This window comes from Crinia signifera, chromosome 5 (genome assembly GCF_055691185.1).
Source record: "Crinia signifera chromosome 5, ASM5569118v1, whole genome shotgun sequence".
Taxonomy (NCBI): Eukaryota; Metazoa; Chordata; class Amphibia; order Anura; family Myobatrachidae; genus Crinia; species Crinia signifera.
The window spans coordinates 79,083,781-79,101,409 of record NC_139221.1 but is presented as its reverse complement, the minus strand read 5'-3'; the positions used below and the strand labels follow the sequence as shown (position 1 = coordinate 79,101,409).

The 17,629-nt window shown below is 47.7% G+C and overlaps 1 protein-coding gene across 3 annotated transcripts in view; it reads left to right on the top strand.

Moving 5' to 3' along the window:
* OSBPL1A (oxysterol binding protein like 1A) overlaps positions 1-17,629 on the top strand; it is a 145,159-nt gene that overhangs the window by 28,680 nt on the left and 98,850 nt on the right. For all 3 annotated transcript variants that reach the window (XM_083187505.1, XM_083187506.1, XM_083187507.1), the window contains 4 exons: positions 1,825-1,898; positions 2,491-2,554; positions 5,162-5,260; positions 6,951-7,073. In XM_083187505.1, coding sequence (XP_083043631.1) covers positions 1,825-1,898; positions 2,491-2,554; positions 5,162-5,260; positions 6,951-7,073 — 360 coding nt within the window. The remainder of the gene's footprint in view (positions 1-1,824; positions 1,899-2,490; positions 2,555-5,161; positions 5,261-6,950; positions 7,074-17,629) is intronic.

The following is a 17,629-nucleotide window of genomic DNA, read 5'->3' as shown; positions in this document are numbered from 1 at the left end:
GCATGCGATGGACCCGATTTTTCCGAACCCATGGATACAATCAAAATCGGTGGCGCCGTACTAAGGAAACAAGTACCAAAATTATTTCCTATAGGGGTAAATATTGCAGATCATTATGATGAATAAAAATGTTTGCTTGGCAATTTTAACACCTATTTTGAAAAATCCACTTAGCACTCAAAGGGCGGGATGTATTAATATACATCGCCGCCCTTCGCCTGCCAGCCGCCACGATGCTTCCGCATATGTACTAACCTATGCGGCCATAGGCGTGCGCAGCACATTTTATTAAGGGGTGCACTGTCAAAGTGGTGTGCCTAGCACCACCTATTGGGTATGTCTAACACCGCCATTGGGTCTGTCTAACACCGCCAATCAGGCGAGCACTCACTACAATATAAAACGTCTCTCAGCCACACCATTATACTGTATCCTGCCTATTTCAGTTTTAATCTTCTAATTACTCTGTGTAACAGTACATGCAAATAAAGTCAAAATCATATCTGGATGACAGATACTGTATGTAGTGATACTGTATGACAATGGTGTAATACAATTAATAATGCAAAACACACATACTGTAATTGATTGGTTGCTTGTTTTAATGGAATACAGGTCTAAAAAGCAAAAGTCTTTGGTAAAAGGTATTGCTGGTATTACTAGCAGCAAAGAGTGTGGGGGCACAGCATTAGGGGGTGCCTGTGCACCCTTAACACTCAATGTGCGCACGCCTATGTATGAGGCTAGCATCGGGTTGCGGTGATGGAGACCCCCGCGATACCTGTAATGTGGTTTGCGGGAGTCTCCGTCACATCCCGGCGGCTGTCAGTGTCCCCCTGCGTCTCCTCCTCCCCCCTGCAGCCGGTTGTCCTGCCGGCTGTGACACCTGCTGGGGGAGGAGGAGATCGATGGAGGACGGGAGGGGGGGGGGTCGCGCGGAGGGTGGCGATACCCTGCCAGGCGGAGACGGGGTGGACTGCTAATGGTACATAGGAAAATGTGGTAAAACCCCCGTTTTACCGCATTTTCCCTTTAGTAAATCCCGCCCAAAGAGTTAATACTATACTTATCTGCTGTGGCTATAAACAGAGTACAGAACTGAACATCACTTATACCCCTTTCACACTGGCTTATTTTCCTGGGTTGGCCCCGGGAATGACCCAGGACTAGTGCTGGTGTAAAAGGGTCCCAGGCCAAAGAATTTAAACCCTGCTAGCTACCAGGGTTGCTCCCGACACTTCCCGGGATACAGGCCAGTGTGAAAGGTACTTACCCGGCTTGCCTGTCGCTGGCCACGGTGCTGGAAGAGCACGCCGCACATTCGCCACCGGTCTCTGTCTCCCGGGAGATTGATGTGCGGTTGTGTAGCTACAGGTGCTTGGGGCATCCCTCGGCTGGCCCGTCCCTGCCTCTCTGCTCGCCCTGTTGGTGACCCCACCGCCCTGCTGCATTGTGGGATGGGGGACTGGAGGAGGCAGCCCAGGAACTGATGGCGGCGGACCCCCTGGTTCCCCGCTCCTGTCACGTGCACCGCACTGTGGTCATCCGGGAGCAGATGCCTTGAGGTAATGGAGCAGGCGGGGTTTCTCTCCCCCCTCACACCAGAAAATGCAGGGACTAGGCTGAAGTGAGAAGGGGCCAACCCAGGAATGTGCCTACACGATCCCTGGACTGTATTCCCAGGTAAGTCCCTGCATTTTCTGGTGTGAAAGGGGTATTAGAAATTATGTAATTTATGTAACTATTGCCTGCTGGAATTTTACATGTGGAAATGGCACATACAGTACTAGTAAATTAATATTGTGTGCCTTTTGTATTTTACAGAGCTCACGTTTTTTTGGTTGGAAACTTTATTGGGTGGTTTTGGAGCATGGTGTTGTTTCTTGGTACCATAAACAGTGAGTATTTTATGGAGTCGTACACTGTTTTTTTTTGGGGGGGGGGGGGGGGGGGGTGGGGGCAGACGGATATGTTGGTTATACAGGTTGAGTACTCCTTATCTAAAATGCTCGGGAAGAATTTTGCAGGGCAGGTGACGGGGGGGGGGGGGGGTTGTCAAAGGGGACACTCGTACTGGGCCCCGACCAGTTGAGGGGCCCCAAGACTTTGAGGGACTCAGGGTCTGAAAGCATGGCTGTCTAATCACTTGTCTGGCTACCTGTCCTCCCGTATTATATTGCATTGTAAATATTAATTATCTATTTACTTCTAATAATTAAAAAAAAAAAATACATTCAATATGCAATGTAATAAGAATCCGCGTTCAGTGTTCCGGGCCCCAAGATTTCCGTTGCCAGCCCTGGAATTTTGGATAGCGGATTATTCCGTATTTTAGAATATATTTATATTTCAATGATGTATCTTGAGGTATCTTGCATCAACCTGTACAAATTCCTATACATTATACGGATTTTCATACAAAGTGATGTTTTTTGTTTTTAATAAGAAAAATGAATTTGGACTTTTTTTGAGATCCGCTTTATTCTTTAGGTCTGATGCACTAAACAATGTCTATCGGCAAGGTTGCAAACACCTGACGCAAGCCATCTGCACGGTAGGAACAGAGCTTATAGTAACTATGATTGGTCAGTTGGCATGCTCTATCTCGTTTGATCAGCAGCACTAGTCAGTTTGTCTGTATGGGTCTTTAATCTAGGTTATTAAAATGCGTGTGAAGAGATGTGGATGCTCATTTTATTTTTAGTTATTTTTTTCATTTTAATGTTTTGTAAAATAACTTTATATTTTTTGTTATGTAATACTTTTGCAACACCAGCCATTATACATCTGTAAATTCCAAGGGCAACTGAGGAATATACTCTGAATATACTGTACTACATGAAGGATAACATTGGGCTGATGCAGAATTGATTCTAAAATGTTTGTAAATTACTTAAACTAAAAGAGGACGCCATACATGTTTCAGGAAGCCTCTGCCTCAGCAGCATACAGCGGCATATCTAGCCTCCTTGCATGTTCATAAGCCCTTATAGTCCCACCATGCCACGTTGTGCTAATTGTGTTTGCATACAACTTTTTTCTGTTATGATGCAAAATGGCAATATTATAGCATTTCGTATGCAGAGACACACATCACACACACAATATAGGCATACTACATATCATTTTAATCAGCAGAAGCTGTTTGAGTTATGATCACCATTTTGCTTATGGGGCGAAAGGTGCTAGACAGTTTAATTGCAATGACAATTCACAGCAACACTTGAGTTCCCCCCCACTGTGGAGGTACTGTGTAATATGATCTTACGATCTAGCTGAGGAAATTGAAAATTACACGTGATGTCTTGCTTGCCTTAAAGGTAAATTGGAGCAGTACAGTAAAAGTTGAGTTTTAAATTATAAGTAGGATCTCAAGAGGATATACTGTAACAATTATGATGTATAGGAAAAATCTACCAGTCTATTGCCACTTAATATTGGAAATATCTGGCCTAATTCAGACCTAATCGTAAAGCACCTCTTTTTTATCAAATGGATAAACCCATGCTGCACTGCAGGTGGGGTAGATGGAACATGTGCAGAGAGATTCATATTTGACTGAGTTATTTTGTTTCTGTGCTGGGTAAATACTGGCTGCTTTATTTTTACACTGCAATTTAGAACACCCCCCACCCAAATATAAATCTCTCTGCACATGTTACATATGAATTGCTTTCGGTTCAGGTCTGAATTAATCACATCATTTCTCTTTTTTTTATTTTGTTTCTATAACATTTATTCTAATGGTTTACTTCCCTGTACATGTATGCTAACCTTTTTATTGAAATGATGGGTACTTGTGTAGTTTCACGGCGCCAGTATGGCGCCGTGCGTCTGAGTCCCCTTGCGGGGCTCGCTTCGCTCGCCCACGCTGCGGGCTCGGTGGCTCACCACGCTATTTAAAATCAACTCCATGCCAACATGGATAGTGGAGGTATGATAGTTTAACATAGTGTAGGTAGAAGAAAAACCAGCAGTGCTGTACGTGAAAATTGGATGGTCTTTACATCGTTATTTAATAAAACATAATATATAACAACACCATGGTATAGGTCAATTATTAGTAAATATAAAATGTGCACCCACAATCACAAATATGGCAACAGTGATGGAGTCCGTTCCTATTTGTACCCAAGGAGGATGACCGATATTAAATGGATAGTTACTGTCCTTGAATGTGCTGGCGAGGAATGAATGTCCATTGAGTATCCATGCGGTAGGGCCAATGCTGAAAATAATAACCGATATCCACTTGAAAAATGATGAAGGACAATGTGATGTTGAATCCTTTATTTCCAAGGCAGGAATGAATAGCCTGAGGAGCGGTAGCAGTTGACATCTGTACTTCCCCAATTGCAGGGTTGGTGAAGGTGGGGAATCCTGTAGGGTTGGTTCGGACTGCAATCCAAAAAAGTATTTGGTGGAAAGTGGGTGTTGCAGCAAACTGACGCGTTTCGCTACGCCTGGTAGCTTTATCACCGGTTTCTTTTGTTTCATTTATTCTAATAGTTCACTTCCCTGTAAATGTATAATAACAATTTATTCAAATGATGATACGTGGTGGAAAGAGCGTTTAACATACTGTAGGGCCTGTGTGTACAGTATTGCTGCTTTAACACCACAAAAACGGCATCGACCCGGTATTTTTACATTTCTAAAAATGGGTCAGACAGCTAAAACCTCTTTCACGCATATCTTAAATGGTATTTCAATGACGTTTTTGTCCCTCCACATTGAACCCATTTTTTTTACGCATAGAAAACAGTTGATGTTCAGACTGCAAATAAAAAAAAAACTGGTCTGGAACGGGTAGGACCCTGCTTGTTTACCATTTAGAAATACCGGTATTCTGGAACCGTTAAATTCACTCTGGACCTTTCACACTGCACATATTACCGCTTTGAAACGGTAAAAAAAAACAGCAAAATACCAGGTAATAAGTGCGATCTGAAAGGGGCAATATGTGGATTAACATTTGTACTGGACAGTGCCAGACGGAATACAAACATTACAATACATCTAGTGCTTGTTTTAATGAAGTGATGCTGTGAAAACACTTTCTGGCTGCTGCACACTGTAGGTGTGGGTCACAGGATCAGTACACACACACAGTTACTGTAATACCTGGTACAGGTTATGATCTATTGTCCCATTTTTACAGGTGAAATCGTCAGACAATTTGTCTTTCTCAGTAAAATGCTTTGATGACAGCATCCACAACTTCAAAGTATTTACCAAAAGCCCAAAGCATACAAGGGAGGTATGTTACTTGAAACAGTCGGTGGTCACGACTCATGCACAAATATGTTTATTTGAGAAATATGGTTAGGGACATTTATCATACATCATGTGATTATTGTATGGGCTGTATTGACTGTCAGGGCTGCCATCAAGTAGCTAGTGCAGGTCATTTTGGGCCCCAACAGACATGGGGCGTGGACGAATGGATAACTGTATATAATGTACTCCACAACATGACCGCCACATGGAGAAAACAAAGCAAATGACAATATGGGCTATCGAATACATAGTAACAGTATGAAGCATCATATTTAACAGTTGTCAGAGATAAGGAAACATATCTGCAGAATTGCGGCAGACCAACTAACACATGTATCAAGCTTCAAAAAGTGATAAAGTGGAAGGTGATAACACAGCAGCTAATCAGACCCTACCTGACATTTTTCAAACTCCGCCTGAGACATGACAGTTGGGAGCTGATTGGCTGTTTTTTTTTATTATTCTCCATTTTATAACTTTTTGAATCCTTGATACATCTGGCCCTGTCTGACAGCTTAGATGCGAGAGGGAGGTGGTGGGGACAGGAGCATATATGCATGAGAAGTACCGCGTCCCCTTACTACAGGCTCCCCTCTGGTCCCCACCGATTCGCCGCAAGCCCCGACACCCGATTCCAGCTCCCCGTTCCCCCCCGCTAACCCTGCCAGTCTCCCTGAAGCAGAGACAGGCAGGGTTTGCATCCCCCACCGACAGAAACCTGGGATGCCCGTGCATCCCAGTCAGATGGAGCGCTGGTTCGCCAGAGGGGGCGGTCTGCCGAGCCCCAGCGCGGAATGAAGGGCGCTCCATCTGTAGGTGACTGATGGATATGTGTGTGAGGAAGGTGAATGGGGCAGGCATAGGGTAAATATGTGAGAAGGAGGTGTCTGGAGCAGGGGCATATGTGCATGAGAGGTTGCTTTGAACATGGTATGAAGTCTGGTACTGACCAGGTACCATGGAGTGAACACTTTGCAAAAGGTTTCTTTAAGCACCACACTGATTGAAGCATTTGATATACTTCATCTAATCTCTTAGTCTAAAATAACAAAGCGGTCCAATACTCAGGCTGTTTCACTTAAAGAAGGGTTAGGGGCAAGGACTGATTTATAAATCATAAATATATTCCCCTTCCTTCCAATTCAGTGTAAGCACATACATTCAAAGGAAGCAGTCAACAGGACTTGAGTTGGGAATGGATAAACCTTGGCTGGTCTATTCTGCCTGGGGAAACTATATCAAAGAGTTTAGTAATCCACCATGAAATAAAGAATTCTCGATGTCCACCCATTTTTTTTCACCCCAGATGGGGAATGCCAAGTAAGGTGGTTGAGTTGGCATACCATGTAGTATACGTTTAGAATAGGGAGACTCAAGCCTCCTGAAACAACACTTTTTCTCAGAATTGTTTGTCTGATCCATGGTTTACCCATATGAATCTATGACCTTGCTCTTGTAGGAAGGCTAGGGGTTATGTTGTATCATAACCAGAATGGTCTAAAAGAGGTATAAAATATGAGGAAGGAAATTCATTTTAATGACATAAATTTAACCTACAGTATCCGTGAGATGTTCATGCGAGACCACCTGGTTTTATGCATAGATCACTGCCTTAATTCTTTATATTCAAAATATATTTTTCTTTTCCTGCAACAATAATGGCCTTTCAGGAGTGGCTGTCTGCCATTGAGGAACATTCCGCTTACAGCACCCACTACTGTTCTCAAGACCAGCTCAGTGATGATGAAGACGAAGATCTGGTACCTGTAGGAGAATTGAAGGAGTCACTTGAGGTAATTGTTCATATTTAACATGACCTACAATCTTTTACCTTGTTTTGGCCAATGGGGGTTATTCAGATAGAGTTATTCGCAAGGGGGGGGGACAGATGGTTTGCGTCAGCCGTGCAGGTGTCCCTTGGTGGACTTGCAAGGCTGCAAATTTCGCAGCCTTGCGAGTCAACTAGAATAAGGACCAATGAGTGTGCCTCTCCGCTATAATATGAGGACATATTCTATATCAGTTGAATGTTCTCTGTTCATTTTCTGCAAGGCTACAGTCCCTGGTTATGCCTAATGTACAATAACTGCCCACTATTTCATGCACTGGTGTGACAAGGGCAGGGCACGTGCCCTGGTCACCGTGACAGGCCTGGCAAAGGGGGTACCACCGACATAAGGATGGCCATCTTCACCTGACCCCCTTGTACTGTCTAATATTAGTCAGCGCTAAGCCGGGGAGGTAGTCTGATAGCCGAGAAAGAGCAAGGCTAAGGTCCTGAAGATAGATGATACTGTGGAAGTAAGTACGTTTTATTTATATAGCGCACTTTCTCCAACAGGATTCAAGGCGCTTTACAGACATTAAAAATAACAATGCACATACTGCAATACAAAGGGTTATCAGTACAAGGAACAATGGCTGTACAGATATACATCACATGTACAGATATGCACTAGATGTCCTAATAAGGGACATGGACATGGGGAACATATAATTACCGAGCTGTGCAGCACCCAGGCAGCCATTCAGCGGTGCCACATGGTGATTGCACCAGCCATCACCGTAGATATAGAACACATTAGAACAGTACAGGGTACACAGAACTAGACATACTGTAACACAATTAAAGCACAATTCTTAGTACACAATACAGCTGAGATATAAGGAAGTGAATGAGAATAGATGCAGGTATAGATTGTAGGTGAGTAAGAGCTGTAGTTGAAATGCAAGAAGAGTGCTGTTCGAACAGGAGGGAAGAGAACCCTGCTCTAAGGAGCTTACAATCTAGATGTGCATCGTGAGCGGGTCGTCCTGTGTGTACCGGGCATTACTTATCTTTTCCTCCTGTTCTAAGAAATTTTGGATACTATCTCTTATGATTCCTTCTAATATATTCCTCACAATGGATGTAAGGCTGACCGGTCTATTATTTTCAGGGTTAGTTTTGCTACCTTTTTTCCATATTGGTACTAAATTAGCTATGCGCCAGTCCCTTGGTACCGTCCTTGAGTTTATTGATTCCTCGAATATCAGATATAATGGTAGTGCTATGACAGAACTCAATTCTTTTAGTTTCCTAGGGTGTAATTCGTCCAGGCCAGGAGATTTGTTACTATTTAGGTTCTGTAATATATTTTTGACTATTTCCTCACTCAAACATACAATTTGGGATCAATCAAGAGCTGACCATTTAATCTGTGGGAGATCTTCTGAAGATTCTTCCCTTGTAAATACCGAAGCAAAAAATGTATTGAATAATTCCGCTTTTTCTTTTCCTTCTATTACCAGGGTCCCCTGCTTATGTTTTAGTGGGCCAATATTTTCCTTCCTTAACCATTTCCCATTTATTTAACTGTATAATTTTTTGGGATTAGATTTGCTGTCTGCGGCTATTTTTACATTCAGTCTCTAATTTAGCCATCTTGGTTATATTTTTACATTTCTTATTACGTTCTTTATATGCGAGAAATTTATTTGGGTGTCACATCTTGTTTAAACGCTTTGAATGCTCTCCTTTTTTTAGCTATTTAAAATTTGACTTTAATGTTGAGCCACATAGGTTTCCTTTTTGACGTTTGTTCTTTTATTTACCCTAGGAATAAATGTATCAGTGCCCTCCAGCAGTATTTTTTTTAAAGTTTGCCACCTTTAGTAGTATCCATACCTCTAAATAATTCCTTCCAGTTTATATACTTATATACTTTGCTTTTCTGAAATTTAAGGAACTAGTTGCTCCAATATAATTATCTTTGTTAAAATTGAAATCACATGTGATCATATTGTGATCACTGTTCCCCAACGTCTCCCTTATGGTTATGTTCGTAAGAATGTTCCCATTGTTGTTTTCAATAAATTGGATATTGTTATTTCATTAAATTGATACAAATAGTGGTCATTTAGGGCATGCAATAGCGGTACTATTTGACCTATCTTTCCAATTTATTTCTTGGTAGTTAATCACCCATAATAATAAGTAAAAGACAGGACAGGGCTTAGTAATGGGTATAAAAGACAGATAGGAACAGGGCAAAAGGGTTGGGGACCAGGGATTTAAGGATGCAGACCTTTACATGCGTAGTGTGTTAGTGAGAGTAGAATGTCATTGTTATTGTTATGTAAGTAATTTGTATGTGATGTTAAAGTTTGTGTACCAATGTTTATGGATGAATGTACGTCCAGAAAATGTTAAATAAAGATAAACTTTAAAAAAAAAATCACCCATAATAATAATATCCCCTAAGCTGGTTGCTTTTCCCACCTGTAGCAAGAGGTCTTTTTCCTCCTCTGTATTAAGGCGCCTAGAGAATTATGCTGCTTTTATCTTATCTCTATATCTAACACTTAGGCCTAGAAATAACTCACACTGACACCTTAACTAATAAATAAGACACGGACACCAACTGCGTAAGTTTAAAGGTCATCTAGGATATTTATTTAAAGATGGTATGACCCTAAATTGTTTAGGAATGGCAAGAAGAAGCACTTGAGACCAGCACCCTCACAAAACGCGGATGCCCCTCATGGCGGCGACCAGGTCGCCCCACTCGCTGGCATCACTCAACAACTTGTGTGTACAGCCCGCTCCGCAGCGGCATGCCACGCCCCTCCTAGGGCCAGACGCGGGCACTTCCAGGAAGTGTCCAGCGCCCCACCGCGTTGAGTCGGGACTCGCCTACCTTCTTGGCAGAGGGGCGGGCCATACCCCACGGAGACCACCTGACACCACACTTGAGTGCTGGTCGAGAGCGCTCAACCGCCGATTGTAAATTCACACTAAATTCAAATTTGGTGAAGGCTCAAACAGCCATTTAGCACTTTAAAAGGGGTAGGGAGGGTGGGAATCCAGACTCAAAGAGGAAGTCCTTCCTGCTTGCTTTCCTATAAGTACCCCTCTCTAAGCTGACGCCCCCCAGCTACCCGATAGGGCAGATCTAACTGCCACTCAATATTTGCCTCCGGCCTCATCTTGATGTTTACAACTTTATTTAACTTCTGCAAATTCACAGGCTCTTAATTACACTCGGGCCTATGCGGCCCTTGTTACATCTAAGGCGCCTAGAGAATTATGCTGCTTTTATCTTATCTCTATATCTAACACTTAGGCCTAGAAATAACTCACACTGACACCTTAACTAATAAATAAGACACGGACACCAACTGCGTAAGTTTAAAGGTCATCTAGGATATTTATTTAAAGATGGTATGACCCTAAATTGTTTAGGGATGGCAAGAAGAAGCACTTGAGACCAGCACCCTCACAAAACGCGGATGCCCCTCATGGCGGCGACCAGGTCGCCCCACTCGCTGGCATCACTCAACAACTTGTGTGTACAGCCCGCTCCGCAGCGGCATGCCACGCCCCTCCTAGGGCCAGACGCGGGCACTTCCAGGAAGTGTCCAGCGCCCCACCGCGTTGAGTCGGGACTCGCCTACCTTCTTGGCAGAGGGGCGGGCCATACCCCACGGAGACCACCTGACACCACACTTGAGTGCTGGTCGAGAGCGCTCAACCGCCACTGCCTTGGCACTCTTACCCCGCCGGGTTAACCTGTGCCACAAGGCCCGCCACCCCAAAACAACTACCTACGCCCTAACTACACTAGACTAACTAGAATGTCCTGCAGAAAAATAGCCATACCAGGGTCCGATAGGTGAACCCCGTCCGGCCTGTACAACTTGGGGTTGGTTTTCACAATAGTGGGATGCCTGACTGCTTTACCACCCTTTGCCACTATGTATCTGGATACGGCGTGGTTCACTTTCTTTCTGGCCTTCTCAACAGCCTCTATGCTCCGACACCCCCGCCATGCGAAACGGGGCACTATGTCAGACCAGACCAGCAATACACCTGGCCAACGCTCCTGTATCCTCGCCATGTCCTTCTCAATTTGAATGGTTAATGTAATGCCTGTCCGCTTGACCAAGTCATTGCCCCCCAGGTGTATGACTAATACATCAGGTATGCCTAATCTCCGGGCTTTGGAGACTAGCAGGTCCCACAGGCCATCCCACTGAAAACCCCTAATGCCCAGCCAGTGCACCTCCCGTGCCTGAGACAGCACCGGGGCCGCGGCTGCCAATGGGTGCCTAGCAGCCCAATATATATATAGGAGTGCCCCACTAACCAAACCCTGCCCAGAGTCCGTGAGGAAGGGTGAGGGGCTGAAAAAGAGAAAACCTAAGGTTAGCATATAACTTTATACTGTAAGACACAACTGGAATGCATTGACTATGGACCCGAGTGAAGGGGAAAAATCTTAAAAAACCTCTGGTGGACTGATGGGGGAAGGCCAATTGTGATTAAGTCCCCTGCAGAGGAAAAAGTAAAAAAATTCCCTTCACACCGTCGATTCCGGAACGCTAAAGTTCCAAAACCGATTGTAAACAGTATGTTTTCGGGTCAGCGCAACAGGCGCTATCTACAACTTATCTAACCTTATATATTTCTTATATGCGGCTGACTTCCACCTCCCCACCGCTTGAACTGAGGACGGTGGAAGCCCCGCTGCGGCTGCGCAAGTTGCCGCCCCAATTCTGAACGAATGCGTTCCGTACTCTTTCTCGGGGAGACCCAAGGCCGCGACACATCTCCGAAACACAGCCGCAAACTGGAATCGGGTAAGTGGCCACACCTCTTTGTGTGCCAGGTACTGTGCCGCGGTACCCGGTCCGCCCAAAACATACTCCTCAGCCAGAGATACAGGACATATTGCCTTATTGCAGTGCGCCCTCAATGTTATCCAGGTGCCCTTAACCGCTTGGTCTGTCTTAGACCTCCCTATCTTGCAAAATATCTTTCCTTCACGGAAAACTAAATTTTCTTTAAGGAGCCCCGAAAGCGCGTGTTTGTTAGCTGCCACTAACTCGCTTACCCTAAAGGCTCCAAAAAATGCGAAGGAAAATGCCACTTTGAAGAGCGCCGCCTCATATCTATTCTCCGCTACTGTATTTAAACACTGCATAAGGTCACCCAGCATGCCCTCATCCACTGGGCGCCGAGAGTCTGGAACCCCTGGCTGTGCCCTAGCCCACCCTTTTAGGGCTTTGGTCAGTACAAAAGACCTAGTGGGATCTGGTTCGCCTAGCAACTTGGCATGGAAAGCTATCCCCGCCAAAGCCGCCGCCATAGCCGACTTGGACCTGCCGTTTTTATAGTGCTCCCAGACGAAGGCTAGCAACCGGTCCTCAACCGACTTACCCTCTGCCTCCGGTGAGACCTGAAAGGCTGACCAATCCCTCCAAGCCGCCCCATAAGCTCTACGTGTGGACGGGGCCAAAGATAGCAGGGCCAGTGACTTCATGCCGACTCTATGACCTGCCATACAAAAGGGGGACAGCTGAGCCCTGTGATAGCAGCCTCAGGTGCCAGCTCGCGAAATCTCTCGAACTGGAACCTCGAGAGTGCGTCTGCTATGCTGTTGTCGACACCCGGGACGTGTCGGGCCCTAAAGTGTATATTGTGTTGCAGACAATGTAGCACTAGGTGTCTTAGTAGGCGCAATGCCTCTGGCGATGTGGCCCTCTGGTTGTTAATCGCATGAACAACTCCCATGTTGTCGCACCAGAACACTATGTTCCTGTCCGCCAAATGGCTGGCCCACAACTCGACCGCCACAATTATGGGAAAGAGCTCCAGCAGTAACAGATTGACCGTGAACCCACGGTCGATCCATGACTGTGGCCATGGCGCGCAGCACCATTCCCCCTGCAAGTAGGCCCCGAATCCCGTAGAGCCTGCCGCGTCCGTGTAGAGCTGTAGCTCTACGCTGGAGGCTGGTTCCGCCGGCCACAGCAGCTCCCTGTTAAAATGCTCTAGGAAACTGGACCAGACCGCTAGGTCACCCTTTATCTCTTGCCCTAGCCTAACTGTATGGTGTGGGTCTCTCACCCTCGCTGTGGCCCTCTCCAGCTTCCTGCAGAACACCCTCCCCATCGGAATGATGCGGCAAGCGAAATTGAAAGATCCCAGCAGCGACTGGATCAGCCGCAACCGGACCCTCCCCTTCCGCCGGCACTCCTCAATAAGCGCCTGTAACTTCGCCACCTTATCCTCCGGCAGCCTGCAACATCCGCCCTCAGAGTCTATTTCTATACCCAAATACGATATCACCCTGGTGGGACCCTCTGTCTTGTCAGCTGCTATGGGGACACCTATGGCTGTCAATATGTCTTTGGCCTGTTCCAGAATGCGCTTGCATGTGTCGTCATCTCCTGGTCCCACGAAAAGGAAATCATCCAAATAGTGAGCCACCCCTTTGCAGCTCGCGCCTTCCTGTATGCACCAATGCAGGAAGGTGCTGAATCTCTCAAAGTAGGAACAGGAGACCGAGCACCCCATGGGCAGGCATTTGTCTATATATATATGCCCCCTTCTAGCCTAAAACCCATAAATCGGAATGAAGTGGGGTGCAAGGGGAGCAGCCGGAAAGCGGACTCTATGTCCAGTTTCGCCATTAGTGCCCCTTGACCAAAGCCCTTCACAATCTCTAGAACCTCATCGAAGAGCTGGTAATGCACGCTACACTGTGATTCCGGTATGGCATCGTTGATAGACCCTCCGGGGGGGTAAGACAAGTGTTGTATTAACCTGTACTTCCCGGGCGTCTTCTTAGGGACTACGCCTAAAGGGGAAAAGCACATGCGGGGCAAGGGTTCGGCCGCAAAAGGGCCTGCCATCCTTCCCAGTTCTATCTCTGCATACACTTTCTGTCTCACGACCCCCGGAAAGTCCCTCGCTGACTTGAGGTTCTTATGTGACCTCACTAGGACTGACTCAGGTATGGGTAACTGAAAACCGAACTTAAAACCTCTAAATAAGAACTGTGCCGCCTCCCTATCTGGGTAAGAGGCTAGGCGGCGAGCCAACTCGTCCAGGACTATGGGGGAGTGTGCCTTACTTGTTGCTAGGCCCTGCGTCACCCTGATCTTGGGCTCTCCCAGACTTGCAGACCTTTCCAGAGTGACCTGCCCCGCACCAACGGCACTCGTGTCTGTAGCGGCACTTTGCGCCTCTCTCGCATTTGCCGTCGTTAAAGGCAAAACATCTACCTTTGCCCGGGGTCTTTGCCCCGGGTTTCCCCCCGAGAAAGGGCTTCCTGCCAGATTGCTCAGTGGATGGCTGACCTTTTCCTATGACCTCTAGCCATATCTCCACATGCTTGCAACCCATGGGCATGCTTGCTGACCCCTCGTGAGCCCGGCGGAACTTCTCGTCATAGTCCCGCCAGGCCCCGTTCCTGTAGCTGATGAATGTTTCGTTCACCAAAAATAGGTAACGGAGAACATTCAAGTGCTCATCTGGCCTGGTGCTAAGGTAGCACGAGGAGAAGATGAGGAAACCCCTGAGCCAATTGTGGAAGCTCTTGAATGCGAGCTCCCCGTTGGCTGAGGATTTCTTGGCCTTGTCAAATTCCTTTTTCATATCGGCCGTTAAAGTGAAGAGGTCAACAAACTTCCCCTTCTTAATCCTCTCTTTCACTCCCCTGCGGAGCCCCCTGGCTATGGCCGTGTTGGAGCAGTGAACCTTGTCCCCCGCCGTGTCTGTAACGGGGGGGGGGGGGGGCGCGTCCCTCTGTTTGCGCTTTGTGCCTCTGACCCCCTTAGCTACAGCTCGCGCAACCAACTTGGCCAGCTTGCGCGGGCGCCCTGACTGCCCCTCGTCCCCGCTACTGGCTGTGGAGTGGTAAGATGAGGATTCACATAACGAATTGTCAGTGTTCTCACCCTCCGTGGATTCAGCCCCGTCCTCAGGCTCTGCCTCTGCCTCTTGTGTCCCGGATTGTTCTGAAGGCCTGGGCCTCGATGACCCGCCAGCTTGCCCTTCTTCCCCGGAGACGCCCCCGGGGTCCCTGCCGCTCGTGACTACTGTGGCGGCCGGGGTAGATGACCTCTGACCCGACCCCGAAACTTGCAGGAGTCCTTGCGTGGCGCTCTGTGTCGAGCTCATGGCCCTCATGGCCCCGTCCGAACCTGTAGATGTTTCAGGAGACAAAGGCAAGGCATTACCCATGGAGCCTGACGCTGTGGAAAACCCCACATCACCCCTGGGTGCCCTACCCCTTTCTGCACTCCCTGTGGGTGTATAGTGCGGACGTGGAGGGGTGAAGGTTGGCTGTCGCCCATATGGGTGTGGCTGAAACCCGCTCGGATAGGGATGCTGCAACCCTGATGCCCAGCTAGCCGTGGGCTGTTGTTGGAAACCTGGCCAAGCATACCCGTAGGGCCCCTGTGGTGTCCCGCTGTGCTGTTGGAAATAGGGGAAAGAGGTATGTTGGCCCCAGGTAGGCTGGTGTGCCATGGGTTGCTGTGCTGGTGGGTACACCGGGTGGCCGGTCGCTACCGCTGTAGGAAAAGGCCAGGCCCCCTGCTGGTGTGGATTGGCCGGGGGCTGCTGAAATTGCTGCAACCCCGGGTAGAATGATGTCTGGCCTAACCCTTGGTGCCCTTGCTGCAAGGGGGCCGAGGGAGGGAACAGCCCCTGTGGTGCCTGGGTTTGCCCAGGGCCCTGGTGCCATGCTGCTTGCTGCCCCTGGTAGAACTGAGCTGTGGTAGGCCCCGTGCCTTCCCCGCCGCCGCGGGTTAACGCTGGCTGTCCCCCAGTAAAAGTTCCCGTCTGCGGGGCGAAACTGCCTGGCAGTAGCGGCTCTACAGTGTGTGCCAGGGAGGCCTGCAGAGTGACTAAGGGTGGCCCCCTGAGTATTGCAGGAAGCCTTGCTGGGCCTCCTGTAATCACTTGCATGGGGCTGGCGCTAGTTGTGGGCGGGGTTGAGGCCCCCCCGCTGCCCCCATAAGGCAGCGCATAAACTGGGGCACCAGGAGCTGGAGGAGGTGTACTCATCCCCCTTGGCTCCTCTTCGCGGTGTACCTGTGCTATGTGCACCCCCACCCTGTTTCCTGGCGACCTGTCCTGAGCTGCGGGGGCCGCCAGCGCCTCGGCCGAGGTGCCTGGCATACCCCCGCGTGTTGGTGTGCTGCTGACATCACCAGCCGCGCTATACGCGGCCTGGTGATGGTATCGCACAGCCGCCGGGGACCGCGTGATCCCCGCGACTGATGCGCCGCTGCTGCTGGGACTGACTGCTGACAAGGGAACAATTCCGCGCTGCAGCGCCGGGGAGAGAGGGCGCACAGAGTCGCGCTGGCGCTCTGTGGCCGCCATATACTGGGCCGCGGCTGGAGTTTTATCACCCCCACGCCCTGCTACAGTGATCAGGGGACGGGCGGCGTCCGCCAGCCAACGGGGGGGGGGAGCACTGCGCTTAGGACGCCCTGACATCTTTGAGGTATAGTAACTACCCGATGGACCCGAATAAGTAGAAAGTACTTAGCTTCGTTTGTCCTTGCACTTGGTCACACAGGATTGTCCCAGCAGAAATCCAGACTCAAAGAGGAAGTCCTTCCTGCTTGCTTTCCTATAAGTACCCCTCTCTAAGCTGAAGCCCCCCAGCTACCCGATAGGGCAGATCTAACTGCCACTCAATATTTGCCTCCGGCCTCATCTTGATGTTTACAACTTTATTTAACTTCTGCAAATTCACAGGCTCTTAATTACACTCGGGCCTATGCGGCCCTTGTTACATCTTATGTTGGGTGGTTTATAACATGTTCCTACTATACGTTTTTTAGCCCCTTTTTAGCCCCTTTTTAATATTACCTGTGATTTCTACCCATACCAATTCCACTGAATCCATTGTGCTCTCGTATATGTCTTCCCTAATGTATGGTTTTAAGGATGGTTTAACATATAAACATACCCCCCCTCCCCTTCTACCTAATCTATTTTTTCTAAACAGACTATAACCTTCTATGTTAGCCTCCCACTCCTGTGATTCATCCCACCAAGTTTCAGAAATACCTACAGATGGCCGGGCTCTTCTTTGCTGGCGAATCGCCAGAATGTCACCGCTGGTGATCCGCCAGCAGCCCGGCTCGCCGTCTGACTGAGACGCGCATGCGGGGGAAGAGCGGGAAGCGGGACGCGCATGCCTCTCTTGCGCGCGCGTCCCCTACATCGCCATCCCCTGCAAAGATGAGCCATACCCCATCTGTATGAGATCAAAATCTTCCTCCAAAACTAGGGTCTCTAGTTCCTCATTTTACCAGTTAAACTCCTAGGATTTGCAAATTCTCTAGGTAACTGTAATTGTGTGATCATTTCTTCCTATTGATGTACAGTTGTACACACATAGAATTCTGCATCTTCATAGTTTTTTTTTTTATGCAGCCATTTTAGTGTTAACAGAACATCACCAAAGCCGTTTCAATTTTTCATGTATCAATTGCATTATAATGAGAAGCTTTATAATAAGAAGCAACATTTTATTATGTAATGCCTTGAATTCAGTAT